The sequence below is a fragment of the Crassostrea angulata genome, chromosome 7 (assembly GCF_025612915.1).
Source record: "Crassostrea angulata isolate pt1a10 chromosome 7, ASM2561291v2, whole genome shotgun sequence".
NCBI classification, from domain to species: domain Eukaryota; kingdom Metazoa; phylum Mollusca; class Bivalvia; order Ostreida; family Ostreidae; genus Magallana; species Magallana angulata.
Window position 1 is genome coordinate 31,806,517 of NC_069117.1, and position 22,063 is coordinate 31,828,579.

Here is a 22,063-nt window from a genome sequence, read left to right on the forward strand (position 1 = left end):
AATTTAAAAATCTGCTATATGTATAAATCAAAGACGAAACTTATGAAAAGAAAATTAATCGTGCATTATGGATGACTCAAATCATTTTAATGATGTAGAATGTTTTTGAAAAGCTAAATGTAGTTCATTTCAGTTATTAAATAACAATAATGGATTGATTATTATAGCAATGCAGTGTCTATATATTATGGCAGAATTTTGCTTTACTTTTACTTGAATATTAAATAGTTTGTCCTACATTAATCTATCGACTAGTTTTGACTGACAGACTCTCTCATATCTGTTGTTGGGTTTCCTTGAATAATTTTATAGATATAAAAAATACCAAAATACAGAAACCCCCCCCCCCCAAAAAAAAACAAACCATAAAACATTATGCAATACTGCTCGTGTTATCCATAACCCAGTTTGATCACGGATTTTGATCACAATTATAGACAATATATTACACTGCAAAGACGGCGATATTTTTGGCACACCATTGCTCTATTTAACCATTGTCTTTCGTAATGCCCAAACTAAAATTTATTGTTCATTTTCTACACCTTTGCACATGCTGCAATTTCTTAAAAATAAGTTTATTCCAAATGTTTGTTATCGACTGGAAAGTAGAACAATGGAATTTTCCTGTCAATTATTTTTATAGCATTAACGTGTTACGAGTTTTGCTGACTAGGTACATGCATGTACTCCGCCTGCACCGGCATTCCAATAGATACGGATAACGAATTTAACCATTTCTAGAAAAATATGAATTTTGATTTTAATATATATAGAGACCATCATATGATAATTGTGTACAAATTATGCATATGTAAGTTATCATATGATGATTGGTCATTCAAACATGCTTACAGCTTTCATTAAACCAAGAGATGATTATTTAGGTTCCGTTCAAACTTATTTCACTTTCACGTACACTGAAATACCAATATTGTCAGTACATTTCCTCACCAGAACCTCAATAGAGGAACGAAATTTTGAAATTTTTTTCAATAGACTAATGCTTTTACGCTCTGAATTTATGTAGAGTTGCAACCTGTTTTATGCGATTTAAAAAAAATCAGTCACGAATACGGCATTGTAATGGTCAGATTGAGAAATATATACAAGAAGGTTTCAACATTTCACATGGCGATTGTTATGAACTTTTTAAATCCCAAAATCAATAAACAGCTATTCGAACATTGTTGGCACCACCTGAACCTATTGGGTAGGACATTGCAACCACTGTATTAGAGGAAGGCGCCATCCAGACGGTTTTTGAAGTGCCGCCATTTTGTGATGTCGACATCATGGCCATTTGATTAATCGTGCTTGTTTGTGGCATTCTGTTTACCATCCCTGTCACTATGTTATTAGCAGGCATATTTGTCATGGTGTTCATCATGTTTGGTTCAGGCGTTGGTGCCATATTATTCATCATGTTTGGAACAGTCATTGGTGCCCTATTTTTCATCATGTTTGAAAAACAGTCATTGGTACCATATTATTCATCATGTTTGGAACAGTCATTGGTGCCATATTATTCATCATGTTTGGTTCAGGCGTTGGTGCCATATTATTCATCATGTTTGGAACAGTCACTGGTACCATATTATTCATCATGTTTGGAACAGTCATTAGTGCCCTATTTTTCATCATGTTTGGAACAGTCATTGGTGCCATATTATTCATCATGTTTGGAACAGTCATTGGTGCCATATTATTCATCATGTTTGGTGCAGACATTGGTGCCATATTATTCATCATGTTTGGAACAGTCATTGGTGGCATATTATTCATCATGTTTGGAACAGTCATTGGTACCAAATTATTCATCATGTTTGGAACAGTCATTGGTGCCATATTATTCATCATGTTTGAAAAACAGTCATTGGTACCATATTATTCATCATGTTTGGAACAGTCATTGGTGCCATATTATTCATCATGTTTGGAACAGTCATTGGTGCCATATTATTCATCATGTTTGGTTCAGGCGCTGGTACCATATTATTCATCATGTTTGGAACAGTCATTGGTACCCTAATATTCATCATGTTTGGAACAGTCATTGGTTCCTTATTATTCATCATGTTTTGAACAGTCATTGGTGCCATATTATTCATCATGTTTGGTGCAGACATTGGTGCCATATTATTCATCATGTTTGGTTCAGGCATTCGAGTCATATTATTCATCATTTTTGGTGCAGACATTGGTGGCATATTATTCATCATGTTTGGTTCAGGCGCTGGTGCCATATTATTCATCATGTTTGGTTCTGGTACCGGGGACATGTTGTTCACCATATTCAACCCTGCGTTCATTCTATTTTGTCCCGACATCGATACCATTCATCATGTTAGGAGTTGATCTCATCATATTGTTAGATCTATCCATGTTATTCATCGTCTGCGCTGCCATAGGGCCTGACTCATGCATAGCCATAGACATCATTTGGTTTCTCGTCTTCATCATCATTATTTGTTCCATTGTGAAAGGTATCATCTTTCTGCCCTGCTGTGTGACGACTCCTCGCATCAGCGGAAGGGTCCCCACGGCAGTCTTCATTCGGGACATTGGCATCGGCAGAACAACCATTGAATCAGTGCTCCAGGATGCCGTCTGGCAGAGGTGAGGCATTCTGACCACCATGGGAGGCTGAGGGGGTTTCCTTCTCATGTTGATGAGATTGTTGGGATTGGGATTCCCTGTATTCATTAGCCTAGAAAAATCTGTTTCTGGTCTACCCTGCTCGCCAAGAAAGGGGGCCATAGCCAACCGGTTTGGGTTCTGGACCGCTTCCAGTGCATGATTGTTCGGAGCCCCTCCGGCGCCATTAGGACGAGCATTAGGATTTGGGTTCGAATTGGTTTCACTGTGGATCCCATTACCACTTCCGGAAGGACTAATGATAGGTTCCATGCCCATAAAGCCCTAAAGCGAAACAGCTGTGATCAACAGCAAAAATGATAGTATTCCAACTTGGAACTCCATGGGCGCGAAACCTACGAAATAATGTCATTTGTATCAAACTGAGATACCGGTTCTTAATTTAATAGGATTAAAATATAAGGAAAAAACTTTTTATTTTCATTAGTAAACAGATGTGAATCAGTTTCTAGAACTTAGATTCAAATAATGATGAAACTATAGATTACACAGCCTCTCACCATACGAATAATTATCGCTAATTGCAATAAATTTTCTGAACCACCCCCCCCCCCCCAAAAAAAAATAAATTAAAATTTAAAAAACTGCTCTATGTATAAATCAAAAACGAAACTTAGGAAGAGAAAATTAATCGTACATTATGGATTGCTCAAATCATTTTAATGATGTAGAATGTTTTTGAAAAGCAAAATGTAGTTCATTTCAGTTATTAAATAACAATAATGGATTAATTATTATAGCAATGCAGTGTCTATATATTATGGCAGAATTTCGTTTACTTTTACTTGAATATCAAATAGTTTGTCCTACATTAATCTTCTTTGTTTTCTGTCTATCGACTAGTTCTGACTGACAGACTCTCTCATATATGTTGTTGGGTTTTCCTTGAATAATGAACCGATCATTTTTTATTTTATAATTACGACAGAAATACCAAAAAAACATTATGAAATACTGCTTGTGTTCTCCATAACCCAGTTTGATCACGGATTTGGATCACAATTATTTAGAGTACAAGATTTAAGGTCAAAAATATTTTTCAAAAGAAATTTTTTCCCCAAACAGTTCTCCATGATTCGCCAAAAATTCATGTACAAGTATTGATTAGCAAAAATGTGATTACATGTAATATGTAACAGAGGCCACATTTCATCAATATAGATATTAGCAATTACATGTAATCAATATAGACCAAATTTGCGAATACATGTACAGATTGTATATAAACTTCCCGGTATCCCTTCATAGAGTTCTAGCTTTTCTTTTTAAGAATGGATAGTACATGTCAAATTTCTACGAATGGGGATAGGAGAAGAGGTGACAGTATAGCATTTTGACTTTAAATCTGTTAAAAAAGTTATTGAAATTTTTCTAGAAAATGGAAATCCGTTGGTTTCTTCGTCAACAAAGATACCGGTTCTTAATTTAATAGGATTAAAAAATCAGGAAAAATCTTTTTATTTTCATTATTAAAAAGATGTTAATCAGTTTCTAGAACTTAGATTCAAATAATGATGAAACTATAGATTACACAGTCTCTCACCATACGAATAATTATCGCTATTTGCAATAAGTTTTCTGACCCCCCCCCCCCCCCCCAAAAAAAGAAAAAAATTTAAATTTAAAAATCTGCTCTATGTATAAATCAAAAACGAAACTTATGAAAAGAAAATTAATCGTGCATTATGGATGACTCAAATCATTTTAATGAATTTAAATGTTTTCGAAAAGCTTAATGTAGTTCATTTCAGTTATTAAATAACAATAATGGATTGATTATTATAGCAATGCAGTGTCTATATATTAGGGCAGAATTTTGCTTTACTTTTACTTGAATATTAAATAGTTTGTCCTACATTAATCTATCGACTAGTTTTGACTGACAGACTCTCTCATATCTGTTGTTGGGTTTCCTTGAATAATTTTATAGAAATAAAAAATACCAAAATACAGAAAAACCAAAAAAAACAAAACAAACAAACCATAAAACATTACGAATACTGCTCGTGTTATCCATAACCCAGTTTGATCACGGATTTTGATCACAATTATAGACAATATATTACACTGCAAAGACGGCGATATTTTTGGCACACCATTGCTCTATTTAACCATTGTCTTTCGTAATGCCCAAACTAAAATTTATTGTTCATTTTCTACACCTTTGCACATGCTGCAATTTCTTAAAAATAAGTTTATTCCAAATGTTTGTTATCGACTAGAAAGTAGAACAATGGAATTTTCCTGTCAATTATTTTTATAGCATTAACGTGTTACGAGTTTTGCTGACTAGGTACATTCATGTACTCCGCCTGCACCGGCATTCCAATAGATACGAATAACGAATTTAACCATTTCTAGAAAAATATGAATTTTGATTTCAATATACATATAGAGACCATCATATGTTAATTTTGTACAAATTATGCATATGTAAGTTGTCATATGATAAATGGTCATTCATACATGCTTACAGCTTTCATAAAACCAAGAGATGATTATTTAAGTTCCGTTCAAACATATTTCACTTTCACGTACACTGAAATGCCAATATTGTCAGTACCTTTCCTTACCAGTACCTCAATAGAGGAACGACATTTTGAAAATTTTCTTCAATAGACCAAATGCTTTTACGCTCTAAATTTATGATGATTTGCAACCTGTTGTATTCGATTTGAGAAAAAAAATCAGTCACGAATGCGGCATTCTAGTGGTCATTTTTTTTTTTTACAAACCTTTATACAAGAAAATCTTGATACAGCAACTCTGTTTTATTACAATGGTCAGACTGAGAAATATACACAAGAAGTTTTCAACATTTCACATGGCGATTGTTATGAACATGTTTAATTCCAAAATCAATAAACAGCTATTCGAACATTGTTGGCACCACCTGAACCTGTTGGGTAGGACATTGCAACCACTGTATTAGAGGAAGGTTCCATCCAGACGGTTTTTGTAGTGCCACCATTTTGTGATGTAGACATCATGGCCATTTGATTAATCATGTTTGTTTGTGGCATTCTGTTTACCATCCCTGTCACTATGTTATTAGCAGGCACATTTGTCATAGTGTTCATCATGTTTGGTTCAGGCCCTGGTGCCATATTATTCATCATGTTTGGCTCAGGCGCTGGTGCCATATTATTCATCATGTTTGGAACAGTCATTGGAGCCATATTATTCATCATGTTTGGAACAGACATCGGTGCCATATTATTCATCATGGTTGGTACAGACATTGGTGCCATATTATTCATTATGTTTGGTTCAGAGATTGGCGCCATATTATTCATCATGTTAGGCTCAGACACTTGTGCCATATTATTCATTATGTTTAGTACAGACATAGGTGCCATATTATTCATCATCTTAGGTTCAGGCATTGGAGCCATATTATTCATCATGTTTGGTATGGAAATTGGTGCCATATTATTTATCATGTTCGAAACAGACATCGGTGCTATATTATTCATCATGTTTGGTTCAGGCGCTGGTACCATATTATTCATCATGATTGGTTCTGGTACCGGGGACATGTTGTTCACCATATTCAACCCTGCGTTCATTGGATTCATTCTATTTTGTCCCGACATCATACCATTCATCATGTTAGGCGTTGATCCCATCATATTGTTAGATCTACCCATGTTATTCATCGTCTGCGCTGTCATAGGGCCTGACTCATGCATAACCATAGACATCATTTGGTTTCTCATCTTCATCATCATTATTTGTTCCATTGTGAAAGGTATCATCTTTCTACCCTGCTGTGTGACGACTCCTCGCATCAGCGGAAGGGTCCCAACGGCAGTCTTCATCCGGGACATTGGCATCGGCAGAACAACCATTGAATCAGTGCTCCAGGATGCCGTCTGGCAGAGGTGGGGCATTCTGACCACCATGGGAGGCTGAGGGGGTTTCCTTCTCATGTTGATGAGATTGTTGGGATTGGGATTCCCAGCATTCGTTGGCCGAGAAAAATCTGTTCCTGGTCTACCCTGCTCGCCAAGAAAGGGGGCCATAGCCAACCGGTTTGGGTTCTGGACCGCTTCCATTGCAGGATTGTTCGGAGCCCCTCCGGCGCCATTAGGACGAGCATTAGGATTTGGGTTCGAATTGGTTACACTGTGGATCCCATTACCACTTCCGGAAGGACTAATGATAGGTTCCATGCCCATAAAGCCCTGAGGCGAAACGGCTGTGATCAACAGCAAAAATGACAGTATTCCAACTTGGAACTCCATGGTGGAAAGACTGTGGGCGCGAGACCTACGAAATAATGTCATTTGTATCAAACCGTGTGAATGTATAGATATTCAACGATAAATGATTTTCAAATCAATAATAAACATAATTTAAAAACAAAAGTCAAAAGGGTAAGACACTAGTTCTATGTACACGTGTACATGTATATTATATCTAAAAGGATCAAGAGCAAACGGTTGAACGTCGGCAACTCCAATTCCCATTGTATGTACATTTCACCTCTTTGTTTATGAGAAAACTTTGCAATCTTTGCTAGCTATGGGTTTTCGGTACACTTCGCTCGCCATAAATGGGGAGCGAAGTAGACCGAAAACCCTTGGCTAGCGAAGATGCAAAATACAAAATGCATCTCTATTACCTTTTTTCAAATTTAAAAAAAGTAAATTTGTTAGAATTTCCAAACTGACCAATGTAATCTCAACACGTGTCTTGTAGGTCAGATGTTTTATGCCTATATTGTATTATATCAATTATTTATAAAAGATCAGATATCTTCTCTCTTGCAAGATGTTTCACACCCAAGACTTTATTAACATTAAATTTTACAGGAGTGGAATACCAGAGTTTGACAGGTCAGCGACACCTGAACTACTAAGAAAATAATTAATTTGAAATATGTTGTCTGCTTCTCATCCTGTTTTGTTACAGAAATTTCATGCGATTTAAATTCCAAACAAAAGAAGTACATTTTGACTAAAATGATTAAAAAGATATTCATTAAAACATCGGAGAAGAATTGACAAATGACTAAACTGAATAATTTCAAAGTCTTTTTATTTGGCATTTACCCGTAGCATTTGATGTTTTATAGAAGATAATATCAAAGCAATTGTATATTCAATATCTTTTCTAAAATTATGGAAAAATAATTAAAAAAACAACTTACCAGTAAAAGAACTGCCACAGACGATGACTTTACTGCAACTAGAAAAGGTCTAAGCAATTAATTTATAATTGCACTTTTTCATTTGCGAAACAAAGGGGTACCATTAAGGTAATTCGAATACTTAATATAACAAAAGTCATATGTAGACAGGTACGTCTATGCGCCAAGTATACTTGATTTCATGATTCATAATTTCAAACTCCAACGATTTTTACCCTTAAAATTAATTCTTAACTACATTCAAGTATATGGTTTTTTTATGAATGATTAAAAACTTAATATTAAAAGATGAAGTCTGATCCTTTAGATAACCCTAAAGAAACTGATGAGTGAAAGGAAATGAAGTCTTGTTATGTACGTGTTAATTGCTAGTCTGACATCCTTTCGATGTCGGCTGCGTTCAAAAACACATGTTTCATGATAAAAATATTCACGGGTTCTCTATGTGTTTCGGCTAATTTCTTGTCACTTCGAGGTCTTTTTGATCGCTATTTTAGAAATGACCGAGCACACACACCTTACTCCGAAATGTCTTTTTCATGACATGGTACATTTTCAAACGGTGTCGAAATCCATCGTATGGGGGATGATTCCAACTAGAAATAGAATTGCTGGATGACTTGGCGAGATTTTGCGCACCTTTTAAAAAGTACTTAATACCACTTAATCAAGAACAGTCCAAGTAAACTCGATAAGTCTGAATTGTTGTCTTTGGTGATGATGAAATTAACACGACAATCTATTACTTTATATATTCAAGAATTATTGTGATTATTTAACGAATCAATAAGTATAAGAAATATTCGCTCTCATTTTATTTTCGCCCTCCTCATTCTTTAAGTATTACATGTACTATATACAGAGAAATATTGTAACCAAATAAAATAAGACTCTCTGTTAAACAGAAAAAAGGTTTACCTCTTGTCATCAATAAAATATAGCTGTAACCATTGTAACCAAATAAAATAAGAACCTCAGTTAAACATAAAAAAGGCTCGTCATCTCTGTTACCTTTTTTCACCAATAGAATATAGTTGTAACCATTGTTACTGGATGAAATTAAACCATCCAGCGGAAAGAAAATAATCAGTTTTGTTGTAGGTTACATGTATGTTACTTTTGTCACCAGAAAACAGTGCTTTGTTACTGGTTACAAATGATATGGGGTAAAAGTCAAGACTAATTTCTGGCCATATCTAGGTCTGAGCGCCATATAATGGTAATCAGACTGATTTCAATCAACAAAAAGCGAGGATAGATGACGCACTATACTTTTTAAAAAAATGTCATTTTGTATCCCAACAATTGAACGTTTTAGAAAAATAAATCAAGTCCGAGGCCATAGTCTCATATAGCATTTAAACAACGGACGTTGTTGCGACTGAAATGGCGCAGTGGTTAGAGCACCAGACATTAGGTAACTTTATAGAACTAGGGTTTTTAGGTTATGGATTCGACACCACCATTTTTCCTTTCGTAAACTTGTTTTATAACACATCAAATAAGCTTAATTGAAATTATTTTTTAATAATTGTATTTTACAAATAAACCAAATGGGCATTTGCGCCATCTTGTTCCCCCATATTCAAATTTTCCACAGTTATTTCCCAAAGTTTTGAGCAAGGAACATGGAATAATATATGGACTAAAAAGTTTAACAATTGATCCTCAAGCCATTTCATGACAGAACACCCCAAAATAATTAAAGTGCAGCACGTCATTGATTTATTGAATTGATGGAAAAATTAAACAAATCTTTCTAATAACACTTATCGTAATTTATTGTAAAATCTTGTTCATGTCATACAAGTCACAGAACATAACATACGATGAAACACAATCAAAACACCTGCCATTTCACCTTATTCTTGATTAAGCCAATAAGGATTGTGTATGTCTATGTATGAAAGACACCCATATTCATCAGGCATCAATATCCATCACTACATGTCTTTTTACACCATGTGTAATATACACTTGTACACGTTAATGGTTAATTGATCACAATCAAACAACTGATGCTAGTGTCCACCCCTCCCCCTCCTTTCAATTAATCTCTCTCTACTGCGGTAGAGCCAGTAGAGTCTGTTGCTTTGATGGTAAATATGTCACATTTCGTGCTTTAGCTAGATCTGTGGCGATTTCTTCCGCGGCCTCCATCTTTCTAAGTTCTACGATACCGTCACCATAGTTCTTGAAGGCCTCGGCTATAAGTCTGGCACCCTCCGCATCACCTTCTGCTGAAATGACAGCTGCTCTCTTTACCATCTCGGCCTGTGTTGAAGAGGAGGAAAAACATTCTCTTATTTGAGACGATCAAAAGACAATTACAATCCAACTAAAAACTAAAATAAATTAATGAATAACTAACTACCTAAATAACTTAATGAACTTAAATAAATTATGAAAATTGCTTCCCCTAAAAAGGTAGAAAATTCTTACTAATATACACAATGCAAGCTTGATTCTATCTGTGGATTCCCTTCATGTTTGCTTCCGAACCTTAAAACTTTTTTCTTTTACTAAAATTAGCTAATACTTCATATTCAAATTTAACAATCTTAGCCATCTAATTGCTTCATAATCAATACTACTATATTAAAATAATAGACTCGATTTTTTAGCTTTAATACCGAGAAATCGGAAAACAACTGTCTTTTGTTTTATATATTCAAACATCATTGGTACATGTACTTGGAGATTACCAATATGTTTTTATTTTTTCTCAATCAGGCTTTGCTAATTAATAATCAAAGAGAATTCCTTTAAAAAATCTGGAAATCGTCTGAATTTGTTCGGATTTTACAATCTTGCGCATGCGCATTACATTCAAGCTAAATCACGGGATGCTCTTTAGTTTATGTTTCCACAATATCACATTTGCATGGATAAACTAAAAAACGATACATGTAATACAAATACGTGTAAATTTTCATTCAAAATTTGCTATATATATTTTCTGTTCAAAAAAGAAATTACAGGAGATAACTCTAACTCAGTGCGTTTAATATGAAAAATTCCAAGATTTCTGAATGTCAATATGGTGTGCAAATTTGATGTATCTATTTCGTAAATGCCCGATATAATATGCAATGCCAACCCATGCATGCACGGGTCTAAGTCTAGTATTTTATATATTTCTATGTAAAATTAGACACCCCAAAATTGATGTGCTGGTAGTCCCTCTATGACCTCCAGAATTTGCAGTATTCATGCAGTTTTAAAAAAATTAACATTTTTCCAACTTGTAATTTCTACCAGTGTATCAATTTTAAATAACTATCACCATTTCTCTTTAGATTTTTTTTCAACAATATTGTGTATATTCTTTCTACACTTGGATTCCCTCCTCTAAAATGACTTCTCTCTTGGATTAAAGAAAAACTAGCTTCAGTATATTCTTGATATTAATTTCACATAGTATAGCTTCGACCTTTGACACTCAAAATATTTTTTTTAATCAAACATCTCTTATTTAAATGTGACCTCTTATTTAAATGTGACCATCCCCCCAACACCCCTTTCTGATCCCAGTGGTTACTATATGACAACTTTGATATTCTGTATACTTGCTTGCTTTTATATCAATATATTTACATTTTCCAGTGTCTTTACCTGTGAAAACACTACGTATTGATTTTGTACTATATAACCCATAAAGCCAAATTGAGGCGCCAATGGGGTTTGCTGATTTATATTTAAATATTTAATTGTACGCTGTTTTAAAATATAAGTAATAAGGAAACATTCATTGAATATTATGAGGTGATAATTTTGGGCTTCATGATAGAGTTGATCACGCCGCGACCAAAATTATCACCTCATAATACTCAAAGAATGATTCCTTTTTCCTTGTATAAAATCTCATGACCTCAATTTTCTGCAGAATTTGTTTTTCTTAGAAAAACTGCCCCTTCCCTCACCAGCACATTGTTCCATTCCTTTATCTTTTTTGGAACAAAGATGGTACATGGATGTGAAACATCCTCAAATGAGCTTCTTTTTACATTAATTTTACAAACACTTCTATTTGCTTTAAAATTGATTTTCTTTCCTTCTATGTAAAGTTGAAATTTCACCCTTTTAGATCTGGAGTGGTAAAAATTCATTGTTGTGAGAAAATTAAGATATAAGTTTTTTAAATTTTTTATCTGATAGGGGAAATATAAATGCACCTACTTAAAGTATGCTCACATATAAAGTCTACAATATTCTGGAATGGTGTTTTGGGGAGAATGATAAAAACCAATTGTTTTTTTTTTAATTTATAGTTTGAATTAGTTTGGCCCATCTAACCCAAGGGAAAAAAAATCTTGGATGCATGCACCTCTGCATGTATGTACTCTAAGCTCCTTTTAAAAATCTTTGGGCATAAACACTGGAACATGTATTTTATTTTGCCTATTTCTTACAACTAAGCTTGCTTGGACTATGTGTATGTTATGCGTATACATCTAGCTTGAATAGAAACATTAATTAATTCGTCAGGAGAAATGCCGAATTATCTTACCTTTTCTACATTATATCTGGCCCGCTCTGCATCTTGCTGTGATACTTGTTTCATCTCAACAGCTAGTGTGAATTCTCTTCCAAATGTTAAATGTGTCTAAAAGTCAATAAAATATTTTCAAAGATATATAGAAACTGCAAAATATTTTAAAGTATTAACAGTCAAGAAATTGATGAAGACAAAGCCAAAACATGAATCATTTTCTTTAAAATACAGGTATGGCCCGGGTGTTGGATTAGTTGGAAACAGTTGAACATTTGATTATATACTATGTATTTAAAAAGGTACTTGATAGCTTTCAGAAACCCTTCATCTTGTTACATCTATTTTATTTAAATACATGTATTGACTTCTGTATTTATTGTCATCATACCAAAGAAATATCATCTAAGATTATTCCAAACTGTGAGGCTCTAGTGATGAGTTCTTCACTGACTTTTTGGGACACAATTTCTCTCTGTGTGATCATTTCACTGGCATCAAACTGTGCCTGTATTAAAGAAAAATATTGTTAGAAGACAGAAAATGCAAATCAATGATCAGTTTATTAATGTAAGTTTCTGTTTTGAAAAAAAAAATTGAAATCTGTACATAAAACAGACCTAATATTAAGCTCTATGACAAAATACGAGTTGGCAAGCCACAGTTGAGTTCCACATATATACCAAAAAAAAATTTGCTATTTACAACGCACTAAAAAATTAAAAATTCTCAGATAAATAATGTACTGTTGCTTTACTCTATAACTTTTTAAAATCTCTGTATATTGAAGAAGTGGCATTTCTTTACATATTAGAATTCACAATGACATTCTGCATGTACATTAACAATTTCACTTTCTGAGGTCAATGAGGATGTTTAAAAGAAAGTCTGAGGCTAATAGATTGAAGACATCCGTGGTAAATTTTCCTTCAAAAATTTTGGGATTGCATCCACAGAATGAATAAAGCTACAGATCTGCAATACCTAAAATTGAAATCTGACAATCAAAAAATTCAAAATGTATTCTCTGCTTACCACAACTGCTTTAAGGACTTCATTTGTGATAGAGGGTAGAACTCTGTCATCATAATCTAAACCAAGGTTTGTGTAAATTTTGGGTAGCTCATTCACAACAGGTCGGAACAGAATACGTAATGTGATGTTGACATTCTGTAAATCTGTAAAACAAGACAATTATTCCTGATAGATAGTTGAAGTAACATTCATTAATGTAATTATGTTACAAATAAGCATTTTTCTTTTTCTTTTTCTCTGATCTTTTTATCTCACGCTATTTCTGAATATATACCTAGAAAAAGACTTTCTACTTGCCTTTACTTCCAGTGATTACGGAGACATTTCTTGGCCGAGACCTGCAGTCAAATATGATTGGTCTCTGTACCCAGGGGACAAGAAAATGAGTTCCCTCTCCCGAAACTTTCTCTTGAACTCCTCTAAATCTGTCAAAAAGCACAGCTCTATGCCCTCCCTCAACTGTAATAATAAACCAAAGAAATGTTACTCCTACAATATAATGCAGTCATGATTTGGTGTTTCTAAGCAGTCATGTCTTTTGTGTTTCATAACAATTATAAATATATAAAGGTCTAAACAAAGGTAGTAGTAAATCATGACAGACAAACTTAAACTTAATCTAAATCTTTGAACACCAAAACTTCAAAAAGATAGTTTGCAAATTAAATTTATACCTAAAATTTCTGATGAAACTATCTGTTAAAGTTGGTTTTGTAAGCATACTCCACTATCACCTAATTTATGCACTTACCATTATAAAGTGCGAGGTTTACAACGCTGCCAAGGCCTGCGACAGCAACACCAAGTGTTCCTAATTTGGTGAAAAAGCTAGACATTTTGTGCCAGCTCTGTTAGATACCTAATAAATGATAACGCAATAATATTTCTCCAAGGTCGCTACCACATGGAGTCGGTATTGACTGTAAACCGGAACCGGAAATAAATAAAATGGGTTTGAATGAAATAAAATTCTTATAAGCAACAAAAAAATTAAATCCAAAGCAATCAATAATAAAAGGTTAAAACGTGTAAAAATGCCTGTAAAAATTTAACATGCAATAATTTTTAATTGTATGTATATGAAATTTTTTTTCTACGTGATAATACATGTCCTCAGATAGCCGTGATCGTATAGTGGTTAGTACTTCGCGTTGTGGCCGCGACAACCCAGGTTCGAATCCTGGTCACGGCAGTGGCTGTGCAGTCGCTGTTACGGCAGAGGATGACATTTTTATTTTATGCTGGAACAATTTTTAAGGATGCCAATATTGATTAGGCCTAGCAGATAAGAAACAACAAATTGATAAACCATTCATGGTTTAAAAAAAGGCAACCCAACTGACAAGTATGCATTCTTAGAAATGGAAATTATCCATTCATGTGGACATTTATTCATGTAGTTCAGTCTATAATTTTCCTTAAGTATGTGGTGATGAATTAAATAAATCAAGTTATTTTATGTAATACTGAGGTAAATGACAAAAAACTTATTGTAATTTTTAGCTAAAAATTACAATAAGTTTTTTGTCATTTACCTCAGTATTACTTAAAATAACTTGATTTATTTATAGTATGGCATTATATGTTTTGAAAAAAAACCCCCAAAACATAAGGGTACAAGGAACGACAAAAAATGAATTTTTCACGAAGATTTGGGTGTACATGTATATATTCAGCAAACCCGATCGCTTTGGTTTATTTACAGAACACTCACATTACTCCAACTTTTCGACTGAATTGTATAATTTTGAAAACACTGTATAAGACGTACATCGCAGATAAAATTCCATGTATCAAATACCAAGTTTTTATCAAATTTAATCCTCTACCTGTTTAATGTGATCTCTCCAACTGTTGCAAAGAACGAGATTAAATTTTGTTTTAAAATTGTAAAATCTGCATGACAGTTTTTCCAATAAGCACACATTTTTCTTCAAACTGTCAGGAACGCTTGTTAATCCTTAGGGGGGCTCTTTAAATTCATTGATTATTAAAATTAAACAATTTAACAACGGCTATCGCCTCAGTGTTGATTAGGGTGTATTGTACACCTCACCCGGCTCGAGCTCATTCAAGCAGGCAGCTTTGGTAGGCTTGACGTTTCACAAGGGCCCATACGTGGTTGGCATTGTAGGGTAATTGCCCAAATAATGGCATTAAGCGGATTCCAAATTACTACGATTTACCAGTGACTCAAAAAAAACCTTTGAATAGCTGCATTTGTTTATACAACTGTTGTTCAGATGGAATGAAATTTGAAACCATAGCGAAGAAATCGTGTCCATTTTCTGGATAAAGTTCTGCCGGCCATCTGACCGTGTATATTTCATTTTTTGAGGGAATACATTTTCATTCTTTTCTGGTGTTGGATTGTGAAATTTCATTTTGTCTTTGGACACATATTGGAGAAACCTTAAATTACTCAAGCTATTTAAATTTCCAGCTGGAATGTTTAAATAATTATTTTTCTGCGGGAATATATTGTGTCTTTGGAGAAAAAGAGTGCAATTAGTTTTTTTTTCTTCTGCCGGTAATGGGTTTCTAACTGCCGTTACGGACACTAAAATCTGGGTAATACTACCGCAGTAAAGGCCTATTCCCCAACCTGATTGCGAATTGATTTTTTGACAACAGCAGGAATTCCAAACATATTTTGGGATCGATTTTGCTTTCCCGTTGGAAATACAGGTAGGAAAATATTAATCTTATGTATTCAATACCTCTTAGAGGAACGTTCATTTTTTAAGTTTTGGGGAGATGCATGTGTGTGTGGTGGGGTAGGGGGGTGAGGATGATGGCAGTCCCTGAAAATCACTATTTGCGAATAATGGTCTGCAATGGTAATCTTGGATTTTCCATTACTTCCTCTGTTAATATTGCATGTATAAATGAAAAACAGTATTTTATACTACCAAAATGGGTAAGAGACCATATAGCAAAATTGTTATTGTGTTTGCACACGAAATGTGCATGTTGCATAAGACAAATCCTGTTCAAGCCCCTTTTTTCCTGACCAACAATCAAGAATCCAATAATAAAAGAATCGAGCTTGTCGATGGCCTCGAACATGCAAATCTGACACTCCATTATATAGTCCTTTTTCATTTACTTTCTACCTATAGCCTCTTCAGTTCTGTGTATGTAAGGATTTAATGTGCATTTATATTGAGCATTGAGAGCGCATTATGTTGCCTTCAAAAAGACGTCCATTTAACTCAGTACATGTCAAGTGCAGTGAAGAGACTTGTATTATATATATAAAAGCTTAATACCCATTCTAAGATGATAAATGATATAAAAGGAAAAAAAATACAGATATAAAAGATTTCATTGGTAATCCGAAGATATGAACTCCGGTAAACTTGAGACGAAGATTTATAGACATGATGTGCTCTTTAAGACACGTACACAACCCACCCCTTTGCTCATGGTTCGCGGAATTGTAAGCTGAGAAACAAGGAATGTCAAAATGCGTTCTGGAAGAGTGAAAGTTGTGCATTGATTAGAATCATGACTATAATTAAGTCTAAGCATAAATGTACATGTGCTCGTTAAATAGCCCCCAAAGTGAATTAAAAACAATTTACTTTAATTTACTTTTTGAAAAATGTTTTTAATATATATAAAAATCGTCCATATATGTCATTGTGGTTTTAAACAAGCAAAAGGTACACAATACTTTGAACAACATCCATCAAAACCTGCTATGCTCTATCGAGTGCTTTATATCTGGGGCAATTATGCGGAGTCTGATATTACAAATCAATTTTCATAAATTTCACCCCCTAACACCTAATTGTGGCCCGTGGCACTCGTTCCTTTGTTGAATTCGGGTTAGTAATGCAAAGGCTCTCAAGCAAGAGTGATAAGGCAAGGCATTTGGTAAATGAGGGACCCCATTAAAGATCTTATAAGAGAACCTTGAAAAAAAAAGTACTTATTAATTTTCGTTCTAATGCTAATGGACAAGGAGTTGTAGCCAAGATCAGAAGTTGGGAAGGGGGATTGTCCCATTAGCGTTACAATAGATTCTGTAAAAATACCAACGTTTCTGCTTGAGTAGCTAAGCGGTTTTGTTTAACCATTATTTAACCTTTTGGCTGACGTGTATAGATAAACTGACCGATTGTTATCAGCTGTTAAGATTTAATTCTTGCTTTGCGATTGTTATCTGCCATAAGATATGATCCTACCCGCCACAGAAATCTTATGTCAATGAAGTTTGCACGCAGTTAATGATTCCAAATGAAGAAAAAAGAGGTAGGCACATGCATGTACTCTTAGTGGGTCGATGGAAATCTCGTATTGCTCCTCTTTGATCTCAATCAAAACACAAACCCACGCATCTTCAAAGACATGCAGGGATTACTTCAATGCCAGTAACAAAAATTCAAGCATGATTTTAAGAGAAAATCAAAACGTGTGTTATATCAGTTTAAACTAGGCTTGGTTTTTTTTTTACGGTGCAACCATCTTCATGGCATGCATTGAAATAATTGACAAATTTTCAAATCTTGGCGTCCCGTTATTTATCGAAACTATTTAAATAGATACATGTACCATTTTTATGAAAATGTGAACTGACGTGTAAATATTCTATGCATGGGTTTTTACATTTTATTCGTTTGGCGACGATTATGCTGAAATTATAGAAATTTGATGGGGTTTCGTTTCAAGCCTATGTAATTTTTGTAACAAAAAATAAAAGGAAGAAAGAAAAAGCTAATGGAAATTCCTAGAGCATTTCCCATGTGTTATTTGAAAGATAAACTTAGAATTATGGAATTGATGGAATATTTGGCAAGAACGTTTTAATATTTGTATGGACAATTATTTGCCAGGTGTTGATGTACGATCTAGGTATATGCGTACTCTTCAAGATCATTTTGCAATTTTAATGATTCTGCTACATACACCAAGTTGAAGTAAATTTTGAATCGAATCGTTTCGTTAGAAAGCCGGCATAGTTGATGAAGAGTCATTCTTTAGGAACAATGCCAATATCGAATTTTTCAAGGACTTCGTCCATAATTCATACAAGAGTTGTTGGAAAGGGAAGGGGTAATTGTTTGAACACGTGTGCGACAAATTAGGTAGATCAGGTGTGATACGGGTATGTCAATTTTTGTAAAAGTTAACGTAAACCTGTTCAATCCATAATCCATGCATGTTCTCGATATTTCGGAGAAACGATTTGCACTCGCGGCGTAATTGCAATATCAAAATAGCAGGTCAGGAACTTCATGATCAATTGATTTCGATTTCATTTTCAGAGTTCTTTGTCATTCCGTATGTACAGAGTTTGGATTTCGCACTTTTGATTAAGCAGAAAATTAGCTGCTTTTGGCAGTTTTCACCGAGGGAAGCATTGTCCGCTCCGACATACAAAAATCCAAGTGAGCGAGCAATTTCGGTTAATCTTTTCCAGAACCTTTCAAATACATAAGTAAAATTTTTCCAGAGAGCCTTTGTCACCGACAGCAAGTTTAATCTACCGCTGTTTGCTCTATTTCTATAATCTAAATTACACGTCTTGAAAGAAAATTATTATCTGCAGCGCACAACGTTGGTCGCGGTTGGAATATTGATTTTTGTTTTGTTTAAAATACTTCTACAAAGAAAAAATAATTAATGGTCTTTGCGATAAATGTCAACATTGCCTGAACACATGGCTGATATAAAAAAAATCTTTTGTTCTACGGCGCTAAAAATTTTTATCTCTGTTGGATGGTAGTTTATTTTTACAATTGAAAATTGGACAAAGCAAGTCCTTTGAAAAAGCTTCCCAATCTTAAAAAAATGTGGGGGTCTTTAGAAACACCAAAGAAATACTATAGTATATAAACAATGTTCGCTTAATGCTGCACAGTTTAAGTTGGCACTCCAAATATATCAAACTTGTGATATCATTTTATCGGTAAATTATATGTCGTCACGAATAAAATAAATTAAAAAAAATAAATAAATAAATCTTTATAATGGGCGCTGAAGGTGTTAGAAACTGATAGGATATTTTGTTACAAAAATATAGGTAAATGCAATTGAAACTTTTTTTTTTTTTTTTTTTTTTTACACTTAATAGCTAAATCAACCCTGTTCCAAGTTTGGCTCGACTCCCCCGTTACTTCGTCACTGTCACCTCTGTTCATTTTTTTCATTACTATGTTACATCCTTAATAGAATTTTAAACAATCTATTAAAAAAATTTGTTATTGATATGTTTCAAATTTGCTGAATTTCAAACTATCTATTGCAACCAAATCAAGGTTAACCACTCAACTGTTAAATAAAATGCATCGTTCTTTACTCTAGCAGTATTTAACTTAACGCGTCACTGCAAACGTAAGAAACACATATAAAAAGAGAGTCCATTAGTTTAAGGGACGTCATAAAATGGGCAGATGGGGCAATTTAATACTTATCGTTTTCCATTGTTTTCAAGTTTTGTAAGAAAATTGATGACAACCTTTTCAAAATAAAAATTGCACAGTATAATTAATTTTTGACTGTCGATGTGTGAACACCCCACTGCGGATCAGGATCACGCCATACGCCTCAAACATGAAATGTTGCACGAAACCTCAAGGGATTCTCGTTTTCAACACTTACAAACATTTTACTTATGCATTATATATCATAATTCAAAGAAAGTTTACCCCTAAAAATTACCGATCGCGTTTCATAGGACGGTACTCAATCTCGTGATCGCGTGATCGCTTTTGATTAATTTTTTGTCGCATGTTTTGTTTTTACTACAACTTGTTAAATTTGCAATATGACAGTTTATATATGATTTAAAAAAAATAACATAATACTATAACAAAATGGCCACATAATTATGTAAGTACTAGTAAGCCAATGTATGGTATATAATTTCTTGCCTCATTTATCATAGTGTTTTTTACAAAAAAATAGATTATCGAGAATCAAAATTGGTACATGACAATTTGAAATTTTGATTTTTAATAAGCTAAACTTATATAAAGGACAGTGACTACATGTACTTTCATTATGCCGTAGAGGCAAATAGTACTTTATGAATCTTTATTTTGGAGTTAAGAGTGAGAGTAAAGTCACTCTGTTGATTGAAAGCATTGTCATTGATTATAATTGACCAAACAAGTTATTTAATGAATGAAGTTCTCGTTGCTTGGTCCGTGCCCAAGCGTGCATATATTTAACCAAATCTCACGACACGATTAACCCATTTACAGAAGAAATCACACGGATTAAAGTTGTAGTACAAACGCCTGTTTGGCAAACAAAAGAACCTTCACACTGACTTGTTTTAAATGCCCCCTATGTTTTTTAATTTGACTTTCTCATTACCTTTGTAATGGAATTAGCTAAATCGAATCCAGGATCTGGGCAGCTAGGTACCAGGCGAAGAGGTTCCCTGGAATCGGTCGAAAACAAAGCTAAGTATAAAAACACCGAACCGGGTAATGGGAAAGAACGTAAATAAATATATTTACTACAAATAAATCTCTAAAACACCCTGCAGGCACAAGTTGTCATATTTTATCAGAAAACATCTGAAAGAAAAACAAGAAAAGTGGTTGGAGAACATCACCCCTATATGTACATGTAACAAATTTGACACACTTCGTTTACTGTTGAAAAATTAACCTGGAGCAATCTACCCTCCTATAATTTTCAGTATTCAAAAAATAGGGGCAATGTACCTATTGGGGAGGCAATAACACTGAGGTAATTTGGCTATATTTGAAAGTATTTAGGGGAAATGATTGCACTTTACGATATATTAAAATGCACCTTAATTGGTTAATAAAATATTACGACTCGATGCTCTTCGCTGCAGATCAAACGTGTCATGATTTTCCAACCTTGTAGGTATATTAATTTGTTTTTTTTTTAAATGACGAGTATCTTTCAAATCTAGTTTGTAGGCTCAAAACTATACACTATCTCAGAATGACTGTGTAAAATCAGCAAAGTTTAATTAGTCCTGTAAATGACGTGGAATTCATTATAAAGAGACACCCGATTGACAGGTCGAATTCTTGGCATCGGTAAACACCTTATAAAAGACCTCCTAATAGGTCATTTTGTCTGCCTCGTGAATAAAATACAAAATGCGTTGTCAGTGCTTATTTGTTATGATCATTCGTGATGCATACAGTACCTGGTAATTCTCCCCCTTCATTTATTTTAAGAGAGGTATTTTTACACTAAACTACAAAAAAGAACAACAAATTAATAGCTTAAATTCAGACGGTTTTCCTAAAATTTTGCGTATGCTATCAAGTTAGGCATAGCGGAAAAGCAGGGACGTTATTAGCTGCAGGACTGTAGCTCCCGGTCAGAAAAAATTCGGATGGACGACCGGGAACTACAGTCCTGCAGCTAGGACGTTATATATATACATGTACTTCCCGGTAGTATATTACGTACCTGAAGGGAGCTTGTAAATTTCTATTTATTAAACGAAACTGACGCTATAGAACCATTTTTTCATTCAAGATCGATTTTAGTTCAAATCTTGTTTTGTATAAAAAATATCACAACACGATTAAGTATGACGAAGAATGGCGACCGTGTCTGAGGGAATACTACACCGTGTCTGCTCCATTCCAAACTAAATGAAAGCTAATAGAGATTAATCATTAAAATGCTTCAGTTCTTTTAAGAAACTAAATGTCAATGTCAACAGAAGACAGCCTCCCCTAAAAATATAAAAAACAGAGCAAAAACAACAATCA

General features: G+C 34.1%; 3 protein-coding genes, 1 non-coding gene and 1 pseudogene across 5 annotated transcripts in view; 2 read left to right on the forward strand and 3 right to left on the reverse strand.

Moving 5' to 3' along the window:
• Positions 1–1,165: 1,165 nt before the first annotated feature.
• LOC128157402 (homeobox-like protein HDP1) lies at positions 1,166–2,982 on the reverse strand (annotated as a pseudogene).
• A 2,432-nt stretch (positions 2,983–5,414) lies between these two features.
• Positions 5,415–20,688, reverse strand: LOC128192107 (homeobox-like protein HDP1). The gene is made up of 3 exons (XM_052864562.1): positions 20,670–20,688; positions 7,814–7,851; positions 5,415–6,930 (listed from the first exon to the last, which is right to left on the reverse strand). The coding sequence occupies exon 3, from the start codon at positions 6,903–6,905 to the stop codon at positions 5,517–5,519; it is 1,389 nt and encodes a 462-aa protein (XP_052720522.1). The 5' UTR covers positions 6,906–6,930; positions 7,814–7,851; positions 20,670–20,688; the 3' UTR covers positions 5,415–5,516.
• LOC128192110 (protein l(2)37Cc-like) lies at positions 9,570–14,278 on the reverse strand. The gene is made up of 6 exons (XM_052864564.1): positions 14,092–14,278; positions 13,638–13,799; positions 13,341–13,483; positions 12,697–12,813; positions 12,324–12,419; positions 9,570–10,087 (listed from the first exon to the last, which is right to left on the reverse strand). The coding sequence occupies exons 1-6, from the start codon at positions 14,174–14,176 to the stop codon at positions 9,875–9,877; spliced, it is 816 nt and encodes a 271-aa protein (XP_052720524.1). The 5' UTR covers positions 14,177–14,278; the 3' UTR covers positions 9,570–9,874.
• Positions 14,461–14,532, forward strand: Trnah-gug (transfer RNA histidin (anticodon GUG)). The gene has a single exon. It is a non-coding gene; the product is annotated as a tRNA-His (tRNA).
• Positions 15,361–22,063, forward strand: part of LOC128192106 (A-kinase anchor protein 13-like) — a 28,087-nt gene continuing 21,384 nt past the window's right edge. The window contains exon 1 of one of the 2 annotated variants that reach the window (XM_052864559.1): positions 15,361–16,028. The gene's annotated coding sequence lies outside the window, so the exon portion shown is untranslated. The remainder of the gene's footprint in view (positions 16,029–22,063) is intronic. The other variant, XM_052864561.1, reaches the window with a different exon arrangement.